The sequence below is a fragment of the Psittacula echo genome (genome assembly GCF_963264785.1).
Source record: "Psittacula echo genome assembly, chromosome: 26".
Lineage (NCBI taxonomy): Eukaryota > Metazoa > Chordata > Aves > Psittaciformes > Psittacidae > Psittacula > Psittacula echo.
The window spans coordinates 1657658-1668932 of NC_137761.1; the positions used below are offsets into that span (position 1 = coordinate 1657658).

Here is an 11275-nt window from a genome sequence, read left to right on the forward strand (position 1 = left end):
GAGCATCACCCCATGATGGGACCCATGGGAGCATCACCCCCATGATGAGACCCATGGGAGCATCACCCCATGATATGACCCATGGGAGCATCACCCCATGATGGGACCCATGGGAGCATCATGCCATGATGGGACCCATGGGAGCATCACCCCATGATATGACCCATGGGAGCATCACCCCCATGATGGGACCCATGGGAGCATCACCCCATGATATGACCCATGGGAGCATCACCCCATGATGGGACCCATGGGAGCATCACCCCCATGATATGACCCATGGGAGCATCACCCCATGATGGGACCCATGGGAGCATCACCCCCATGATGAGACCCATGGGAGCATCACCCCATGATGGGACCCATGGGAGCATCACCCCCATGATATGACCCATGGGAGCATCACCCCATGATGGGACCCATGGGAGCATCACCCCCATGATGGGACCCATGGGAGCATCAGCCCCATGATGGGACCCATGGGAGCATCACCCCATGATGAGACCCATGGGAGCATCACCCCCATGATGGGACCCATGGGAGCATCACCCCATGATGGGACCCATGGGAGCATCACCCCATGATGAGACCCATGGGAGCATCACCCCATGATGGGACCCATGGGAGCATCACCCCCATGATATGACCCATGGGAGCATCACCCCATGATGGGACCCATGGGAGCATCACCCCCATGATGGGACCCATGGGAGCATCAGCCCCATGATGGGACCCATGGGAGCATCACCCCATGATGGGACCCATGGGAGCATCACCCCCATGATGGGACCCATGGGAGCATCAGCCCCATGATGGGACCCATGGGAGCATCACCCCATGATGGGACCCATGGGAGCATCACCCCCATGATGGGACCCATGGGAGCATCAGCCCCATGATGGGACCCATGGGAGCATCACCCCATGATGGGACCCATGGGAGCATCACCCCCATGATGGGACCCATGGGAGCATCACCCCATGATGGGACCCATGGGAGCATCACCCCATGATGAGACCCATGGGAGCATCACCCCATGATGGGACACGGTGGCCCCATACCTGCTTTGAGGAGGACGATCTGGTCGTTCTGGCAGAGCTCCCTGAAGCCACGCAGGCGCTTGGCGAACTCCACCACGTGCTGGATGGCCTCGGTGATGCGCCCGGCGCAGCGCTGCCACATCTCCTCCATCGGCTGCAGGACCGGTGTCACCCCTACCCCAAACCCACCCCACAGCACCCGGCACCCATGGGTGCCCCGGGGCTGCCATATCCCCAAGCGGGGCGGCCTCACCTTCTTCTGGTAGGCGCAGATCTCCTCACGGGAGAAGGTGTCCCAGCGCCGGTGCTGCAGGTCCTCGGCACGGAGCTGGCACGTCTCGTGGTAGGACTTGAGCACGTTCTGGGTGAGCTGCTCTGTGGGTGACAGCACCCATGGGTGATGGGGCCGGGTCCCACCACCACTGAGCACCCATGGGTGATGGAGCCGGGTCCCATCACCACTGAGCACCCATGGGTGATGGAGCCGGGTCCCACCACCACTGAGCACCCATGGGTGATGGAGCCGGGTCCCACCACCACTGAGCACCCCTGGGTGATGGAGCCGGGTCCCACCATCACTGAGCACCCATGGGTGATGGGGTCGGGTCCCACCACCACTGAGCACCCCTGGGTGATGGAGCCGGGTCCCACCACCACTGAGCACCCATAGGTGATGGAGCCGGGTCCCACCACCACCGAGCACCCATGGGTGATGGGGTCGGGTCCCACCACCACTGAGGACCCATAGGTGATGGAGCCGGGTCCCACCACCACTGAGCACCCATGGGTGATGGAGCCGGGTCCCACCACCACCGAGCACCCCTGGGTGATGGGGTCGGGTCCCACCACCACTGAGCACCCATGGGTGATGGAGCCGGGTCCCACCACCACTGAGCACCCATGGGTGATGGGGTCGGGTCCCACCACCACTGAGCACCCCTGGGTGATGGAGCCGGGTCCCACCACCACTGAGCACCCATGGGTGATGGGGCCGGGTCCCACCACCACTGAGCACCCATGGGTGATGGAGCCGGGTGCCATCACCACTGAGCACCCCTGGGTGATGGAGCCGGGTCCCACCACCACTGAGCACCCATGGGTGATGGAGCCGGGTCCCACCACCACTGAGCACCCCTGGGTGATGGAGCCGGGTCCCACCACCACCGAGCACCCATGGGTGATGGAGCCGGGTCCCACCACCACTGAGCACCCCTGGGTGATGGAGCCAGGTCCCACCACCACTGAGCACCCATGGGTGATGGAGCCGGGTCCCACCACCACTGAGCACCCATGGGTGATGGAGCCGGGTCCCACCACCACTGAGCACCCATGGGTGATGGAGCCGGGTCCCACCACCACTGAGCACCCATGGGTGATGGAGCCGGGTCCCACCATCACTGAGCACCCCTGGGTGATGGGGTCGGGTCCCACCACCACTGAGCACCCCTGGGTGATGGAGCCGGGTCCCACCACCACTGAGCACCCATAGGTGATGGAGCCGGGTCCCACCACCACCGAGCACCCATGGGTGATGGGGTCGGGTCCCACCACCACTGAGGACCCATAGGTGATGGAGCCGGGTCCCACCACCACTGAGCACCCATGGGTGATGGAGCCGGGTCCCACCACCACCGAGCACCCATGGGTGATGGGGTCGGGTCCCACCACCACTGAGCACCCCTGGGTGATGGAGCCGGGTCCCACCACCACTGAGCACCCATGGGTGATGGGGTCGGGTCCCACCACCACTGAGCACCCATGGGTGATGGAGCCGGGTCCCACCACCACTGAGCACCCCTGGGTGATGGAGCCGGGTCCCACCACCACTGAGCACCCCTGGGTGATGGAGCCAGGTCCCACCACCACTGAGCACCCCTGGGTGATGGGGCCGGGTCCCACCACCACTGAGCACCCATGGGTGATGGAGCCGGGTGCCACCACCACTGAGCACCCCTGGGTGATGGAGCCGGGTCCCACCACCACTGAGCACCCATGGGTGATGGAGCCGGGTGCCACCACCACTGAGCACCCATGGGTGATGGAGCCGGGTCCCACCACCACTGAGCACCCCTGGGTGATGGAGCCGGGTCCCACCACCACCGAGCACCCATGGGTGATGGAGCCAGGTCCCACCACCACTGAGCACCCCTGGGTGATGGAGCCAGGTCCCACCACCACTGAGCACCCATGGGTGATGGAGCCGGGTCCCACCACCACTGAGCACCCCTGGGTGATGGAGCCGGGTCCCACCACCACTGAGCACCCCTGGGTGATGGAGCCGGGTCCCACCACCACCGAGCACCCCTGGGTGATGGAGCCGGGTCCCACCACCACCGAGCACCCATGGGTGACAGATGCATCCCCACAGGCACAGGGCACCCAGGAACTCACCGATCTCCACGCTGGCGGATGTGGGTGATTCCAGGATGGTGCCGACATCAGGGTGAGGGTAGAAGTTGTCCCCATCCCTGTGTCTGGCCCCATCCCCATCCAGGCCCCGTTTGCTCCCCTCCATCTGTCCTGGCTCTACCGGTGCCGTGGCACCGGCTCTGCCGTCCTCACCGCCGTGGCGGGTGCCGGTGGGGGTGAGCGCGAGGCCCCGGTGCCCCGGCAGCCCCCCCAGTGCCCCCTCGGCCGCCCGCTGCCGCTGCTGGAGCTGCTGCTGCACCTCGGCCTGCAGCCGGTCCCGCTGCGTCTTGGACATGCGGCCGAACTTGACGGCTGCAGTGGGGGGCAGCGGCGTTGGGACACGCGTGGCACATGCGTGACACACGCGTGTGCGTGACCGGCGGCTCCCCGTGACCTGCACTGCGCCGCGGCACCGGAGCTTCCCGGCCACACGCGTGGGTCACAGGCGGTGCTGCCACGGCTTCCTCCGGTGCAGCCGCGGCACTCGGCTTCCTCCCAGGGACACCGCGGCACAACCGGGTGGGAGCGATGCTGGGGGACGTGCAGCAGGGAGGGGGACATGGAGCCGGGATGGGGACATGGAGCCAGGAATAGAGACATGCAGCAGGGATGGGGACATGGACCCTGGGATGGGGACATGGACCCTGGGATGGGGACATGGAGCTGGGATAGGGACATGCAACCGGGATGGGGACCTGGGAATAGAGACATGCAGCAGGGATGGAGACATGGATCTGGGGATGGGGACATGCAGCAGGGATGGAGACATGGATCTGGGGATGGGGACATGGACCCAGGGATGGGGACACCCGAGGGGGCCCCACTGGCACCCACCATCGCGGGACATGCCGAGGCGCAGGCACTTCTGCAGGCGGCAGTGCTGGCACCGGTTGCGGCTGGCGCGGTCAATGGGGCAGTTCTGCTGCCGGCTGCAGGCGTAGCTCAGGCTGCTCTGCTGGCTGCGCCGGAAGAAGCCCTGCGCCGGGGGTCACCATACGGCACCGCACAGCACCCCACAGCACCCCATAGCACCCCATAGCACCCCATAGCACCCCGTCCCACCTTGCAGCCCTCACAGGTGATGACGCCGTAGTGGATCCCCGAGGATTTGTCCCCACAGATCTTGCAGGGAATCACCTCGATGTGGGCTGCGGGCGGGAGGGGCGCTGTGAGCACCCATAGACACCCCATGGCACCCAGAGACCCCCCCCTAGCACCCACAGGCTCCTCCTGGGCACCGTGTGTGCCACCCGTGTCCTCCTTGGGCTCACACGTCCCCCCTGGAGCCATGTGTCCCGTATGGCACACACGGGCTCATGTGTCACCTATGGGGGTGACAGATCCACGTCACCCCATGGGCTCACGTGTCCCCTGTGGGGCCACATCTGCCACCCACGTTCGCACCAGGACCCCGTTGGTACCCGAGGCCCCGCTCGTCACCGATGGGCTCATCCCAGGAGCGTGCCTGGGGCCTCGGGGCCGCGGTGCCCCCGGGACCCCCCGGTGCCCCCCGGTGCCCCCGCGCAGGTTCGGCCGAACCGGACGCCGGGGGCTGCGAAACCGCAGCGGCAGCGAGCGCCGGGGAAGCCGCAACTGGGGCACGGCCCCACCTCGCAGGAAGGCGCAGCCCCGGCACGGCCCCGGCCCCGGGGACAGGGACCGCGGGAGGGAGGCACCGGGAATGGGGGCGGCGGGGACGGGGACACCGGAGCCGCGGGACCCTGGCGCTGGGGACGCTGCAGGTCCCGTCCCCCGCTGCCGCCGGCGCCGCGCTCTGCCCCGCACGCACCCGTGCGCGCACCGACCCCGCGCGCTCCTGCCCGGGCAGGGACGAGCCTGAGCCCCCTCCTGCCCCTTGGCGTGCCCGCGCGCACCCGCACCCGCTCTCGCTCCTCTTCCTCCCGAGGCCGAGGAGCGGGGCCGCGTTCTCCCGCCGGGGCCGCATCCGGCACCGGGAGCCCGGGATGCTCCGCGTTGACTCAGCCCCGCGCCGGCGCTGCCGGGAAGCGCCCTTTCGGTGCGGCTCCTGCCGGGAACCGCGGCCAGAGGTCGCCGAGGTCTCGCCCGACGGCGCCCGACGCTCCCACGGCAGCGCCGGCACCGCGGGCACCCAACGGCGCCCCTCGGCAACCACCAGCACCCAGCGGTGCCCCTCAGCACCCAACGGCATCCAAAAGCACCCAACGGTGCTCACCAGCACCTAACGGCATCCAACAGCAGCCAGCGGTGCTCACCAGCACCCAACGGCCCCATCATAACCCAGCAGTGACTGTCAGACCCACCAACATCCACCAGCACCCCAATGGCCTTACCGGCACCCAACAGTGCCCACCAATAGCCCCACGAGCACCCAACAGTATCCATCAGATCCACCAGCACCCATCAGTACCCATCATTGCCATTAGCACCCGGCAGCACCCAAAGCCCCATTAGCACCCAACAATCCCCATCAGAACCCCCCAACACCCACCAGCTCCAGGGGCATCCATGAGCACCCATCATCCTCACCAGCATCCACCAGCACCCATCATCCACAGGGGACCACAGCCCCAGAGGCACCCACTGCCCCGTGGATCCCACCAAGCACCCATCAGCCCCATGAGCACCCATTAGCACCCATCGGCAGCCATCCTCCCCAGGGCGGATGACCCGATGCAGCGTCACGGCAAAACACACCACGACGCGGGCAGACACGTCATGGTACAGGCCAACATGCCACGACACGGGTAACGACATCACGGCACAGGCCAACACGCCATGACACAGGCAGACACGTCACGGTACAGGCCAACACGCCATGCCATGGACAGGAATGGAGGGGACACCCTGACCCAGCACCCCAGGGTGCGGGTGCCCCTGCCTCAGTTTCCCCAGCAGCAAGGGGGGGGGCACCTGCGTGTCCCCATCTGTGTCCCCATCCTTGTCACCGTGATGTCCCCATCTGTGTCACCTGCACCAGCCCCTACCACATCTAAGGGCGAGCGCCTGATCTGCAGCTGTGTGGGGGCACCCATGGGTGCTGGGGGGGCACCCGGCACCCGCCTCGGCCCCGTGCAGCTGCAGCTGTGGTGCAACACGGGGACATGCAATAACATGCGTGCATGCCCTGCAACACGCGTGTTCACCCTGCAACACGTGTACACCCCGCAACCCATGCCTGCACGCTGTAACGTGCTCCATACATGGACACTCAGAGCCGTGTACAACACCCACACGCATGTATGACCCTGCCACATGCCGCAGCACACATGTACACGCAGCAACATGCTGTAACACGTGTGTGCATGTAGCAACACGCTGTAACATGGATGCACAGACCGCGGAGTGTGTGCAGATGCCGTTGACACAGCCTTCCCCGCACATGTGCCCCCAAACACGCCTGCACACACCAGAACACGTGCGGTCATGTGCTAACACGTGTGTGATGCCTATAAAACATGCGTGATGCTGCACCAGCCTGACACATGCAGCCTCTATGCCCTGACAGCTCCCGGTGCTCCCACACACACATGTGCACCCTCACACGCGTGTCTGCACACGTGTGTGTCTACACATGTGCACGCACACGCACGCCTGCCTGTGTGTTCCCATGCCCCCCCTTGCACACGCACTCTGCCTGCTCGCACACGCTTGCACACGCGTGCACACGCTCCTGCGCGCTCCCGCATGCCTGAGCTCACAAGCTTCCACTGCTCGCACACGCGTGTCCAGCACGCTCCCGCACGCACACACGCGTGTCCAGCCCTCCCCCCCCCCCCCGCACACGCGTGTGCGCAGCCCGTGCCGGGCCCTACCTCGCATGGTGGTGCCGGTGCCGGCGGCGCGCGGGGCAGCGCTATAAGGGCGCGGGGGCCCCCCCCGCATCCTGCCCCCCCCCCGCATCCTGCCCCCCCCCGCGCCCCCTCCCGGCCCCGCGCGCTGGAAGTTTCCGACTTTCCACGGGGGGGGGGGGAAACTGAGGCACGAGGGGGGCGGAGAGCCCGAGGGGGGGGATTGGGGGGGGGGGGGCAGTGACACCATCAGGGTGTCCCGTCCCCCCCCCCAGCGCCCCTCTGTGCCCGGCCATGGGGTGTGGCCGCGGGACCCCGAGGTATCCGGTGCAGCCGCCTTTGGGTGCCCCCTGGGATCCCGCACCCCCGGGTCCCCACGGCCTCCGACCCGGCCCCGTGTCCTCCCCGTGTGCCCACGTCTGTCCCCGCACGCCCGTGCTGTCCCCGTGTCCCCATGGGCGCCCCTCGCCCCCCGTGTCCGTGTCCCCCGGTGTCCGGTCCCCCCGTGTCCCACAGCCCTTTTGGCCCCGCCCACTGTACTCATGGCCCCGCCCACCTCCCCATAACCCCGCCCACCCCCCCCTAGGCCCCGCCTCCGGCCCCGCCCGGGGGGTCCGCAACAGGGACACCGGGGCGAGGGGGTCCCAACGACGTGACGTCACTTGTGACGTCACTCCCGAGCGCTGGTGATTACACACATCGGCAGCGGCCCGACGGTGACGTCACACCCTCCCCCCCCCCCCCCGTTAGACCCCAGAGGGGGACATGGACCTCGGGGTGATGGGGACACAGGGGGGGCCCCATTTGGGGGGCGACAGGGACCCGGGGGGACCCCAGGGGCCGCAGCAGCTCCAGGGTAGTACAAAACAGCTTTATTGGGGTGGGGGGCAGCGGGGGGGTGGCAGGGCAGCACCCATGGGTTGGGGGGCAGCACCCATGGGGTGTTTGGATAGAACCCATGGGTGGCGAGGCAGCACCTGGGGGGGTTTGGGTAGAACCCATGGGTGTTCGGGGAGGGGGGGGGCAGAACCGATGGGTGTTGGGAGGGGGCAGCAGCACCCATGGGTGCCGCCCTCACTTCCGGCCCTTCTGCTTCATGTGCAGCACGAAGTAGTCGTTGCAGGCGATGGTGAGCCCGGCCACCAGGGAGAAAAAGCCCTGGAAGCCAACTTTGCCATCCCGGCACTGGTCCAGGTCCTTCATGATCTTATCCAGCGCCATCGGGTCCCGCTGGTTCTGAGGTGGGGGGCAATGATGGAAAAGGGGGGGTCAGTGCCTGCCTAAAGGGTGCCCCATGGGAGGCAGCACGTTATGGGCGTCCCACCCACGGTGCTATGGGTTCCAGTTCTGCAGTGCTATAGGATGCAGGGTGTAGCATCCCACTCCAGGGTGCCATAGGGTCCAATTCAGGGGTGTATGGGGTCGAATTTGGGGTGCTCTAGGGTCCAAGCCTGATGCAGTAATGGGGACCCCCCCGGGTGCTATGGGGTCTGATCCAAGGGTGCTATAGGGTCCAATTCAAGGGTGTATGGGGTCGAATTTGGGGTGCTCTAGGGTCCAAGCCTGATGCAGTAAAGGGGACCCCTACAGGTGCTATGGGGTCCAATTCAGGGGTGTATGGGGTCGAATTGGGTTGCTATAGGGTCCAAGCCTGATGCAATAAAGGGGACCCCCATGGGGTGCTATGGGATCTGATCCAAGGATGCTATAGGGTCCAATTCAGGGGTGTATGGGGTCGAATTTGGGGTACTCTAGGGTCCAAGCCTGATGCAGTAAAGAGGACCCCCCCGGGTGCTACGGGGTCTGATCCAAGGGTGCTCTAGGGTCCAACCTGGGTTTATGTGGTCTAATTTCAGGGTGTTTTGGGGTGCTATAGGGATCCCTCCCAGGGTGCTATAGGGTGCTATGGGGCCCGATCCTGAACCCCCTCCCCCTTACCTCCAGGAAGCCGGGGAACTCCTTCTCCATGAGCGCCCTCAAGTCCTCCTTGCCGAGGTGGTTCTTGTCCCCTGCGTACTTATGGAAGGTGAACATGAGGGTCTCCATGGCGTGCTCCATCTGCGACGGCATGGTGGGGCTGCGGGGGGGGGGGGGGGAACACACAGAGCTCAACCGGGGGTCCCACATCCCCCCTCTATCCCCGTCCCCCCCCCGAGGCTGGCACCGCTCATCACACGTGTGAGCCGTTTTCCAGCCGCTGGGAATGACTCAGCTCCGGCCGCGGGGGGGGGCCGGGATGCGCACAGAGCCTCGCGTGTCCTGAGGGTGTGTCCCGTGTGTTCCCCCCCCCCCCCCGGCTATGGGGCGCCCTGGGGAACCCCATTGCGCAAAGCCCCGGGCACACCCTGCCTCCGTTTCCTCTTATAGGAGGGGTCATGGGGGGAGAATCCCCCCCCCACAATGGGCGATGCCACCTCCAAAATGTGCCCCCCCCCACCCCCAAGGAATAACCCCATCCAAAGGGTGCCCCCCCCCCAAAAAAAGGGGTGCCCCCCCATCACTGTGCCTGGCAGAGGCATTGGGGGACAACAAAATAAGGGGACCCCCCCCTAACCCTCTATGTGCCCCCCAGGAGCTGCGGGAAGGGGTCTGGGGAGGTCTATGGGGGGGGCCCCCATTGCCGCGCCCGGCACCGAAACAGGAACTGGCTTCACCTCCGAAACCTATGGGGGGGTTTAAGGGGGGGTTGAGGGGCTGGGCCCCCCCAAACACCAGGACCCCCCCCAGCCCCAAAGGGATACGGGAGCCCCCCGGGGTGCGGGGACCCCCAAACCTCCTGGGGGGGCTCCCAGGGGGGCGGGATTGGGTTCCCCGTTATGGGGGGGTCTCCTCGAACGGGAGGGGCACGATTGAGGGGTCCCCCCCTTTGGGGGGGGGCTCAATGAAGGGCTCGGGATGAGCCCCCCCCTCAGCGGGGTGCGGGGATGGGGTCCCCCAAAGGATGAGGCCGCGGTGGGGGGGGGGCCCGGCGGTTCCGGTACTCACGGCGGTGGCGGCGGCGGGAGCGCAGCGGGCAGTGGCGGGGCGCGGCGCCGCCCGGGATAGGCACGGCAGGGGCGGGCCGGGGGGGTCCGGGCCGGCCCCGCTGACTCACCCACGGCCCGCATTAACCCCTTCGGCGGCCCCCCCGAGCCACCGCCGTCCCCGTTACCCGCCCCCCCCCGGGATCCCCGTTAACCCCCTCCCCATCCACCGGGATCCCCGTTATCCCCCCCCCATCCACCGGGATCCCCGTTAACCCCCCCCCCAGGACACCCCCCCCATCCACCGGGGTCCCCCTGTTGTGTTCCCCCCCCCCCCCCACCATTTCATCCCCATTCTCCCCTCGGGGGGGGGTGGGAGGGGGCGGCACCCGGCGCGTGCCAGGCTAATTACGGCTAATTGATTAATCCCTCGGCAGCACCCCCCGCGTGCCGCCCCCCCCCCCCCACCTCGCAGCACCCCCCGATGCGGGGGGGGGGGTCTCACACACACACACACACACAGACGGGACCCCCCCCCTCCACACACACAGAGAGAGGGTTCCCGAGGTGCACCCCAAAGGGTGCAAAGGTTGAGGGCGAGGCCCTGAGAGCACCCATGGGTGCGGGCCCGGCACCATCTGTCGGAGAGCGGGAGAAGGGCGAGGGCGGCCCCGGTGCCGCTCCTTGGCGGGGGACCCCCCCGGTTCCTCCCTTCCCCTCCATATTCCCCTCATATCCCCCCCAAAACCCACCCCAGGAGCCCCCCCCCCCATAACGCCACGACCCCTCCCAGCCCCAAAGCCCCCCCCCCGCATCCCCGGGGACCCCGGAGCCCCCCGCCCCGTCGAGGCCCTCTGCCCTTAAACAAGATGGCGGCGGTGGCGCGGAGCCGCCTGCCCGCTCCCAACATGGCGGCCGCGGCCCGACGTGTCCTCAGGGCGTGGCGGCGGTGCCCGCTTGCCCTCACCCAACATGGCGGCCGCCCGCCGCGCTCCCGAAGGACGCTGAAGCCGCGGCTGTGACCCGGATGTAGCCGCGCGCCTGCCCTTACTTAAGAGGGCGCCGCGCTCCGCAGCTTTCCCAACGGCAGTGA

At 67.3% G+C, this 11275-nt stretch overlaps 1 protein-coding gene across 2 annotated transcripts; it reads right to left on the minus strand.

Moving 5' to 3' along the window:
* Nucleotides 1–8077: 8077 nt before the first annotated feature.
* Nucleotides 8078–11273, minus strand: S100A10 (S100 calcium binding protein A10). 2 transcript variants are annotated; one of them, XM_080634771.1, is made up of 3 exons: nt 11234–11273; nt 9158–9296; nt 8078–8455 (listed from the first exon to the last, which is right to left on the minus strand). In XM_080634771.1, the coding sequence occupies exons 2-3, from the start codon at nt 9287–9289 to the stop codon at nt 8294–8296; spliced, it is 294 nt and encodes a 97-aa protein (XP_080490897.1). In that variant the 5' UTR covers nt 9290–9296; nt 11234–11273; the 3' UTR covers nt 8078–8293. The 2 variants fall into 2 exon arrangements, with proteins under 2 accessions (XP_080490897.1, XP_080490898.1); XM_080634772.1 differs by lacking the exon at nt 11234–11273 and adding an exon at nt 10205–10386.
* Between the last annotated feature and the right edge of the window lie 2 nt (nt 11274–11275).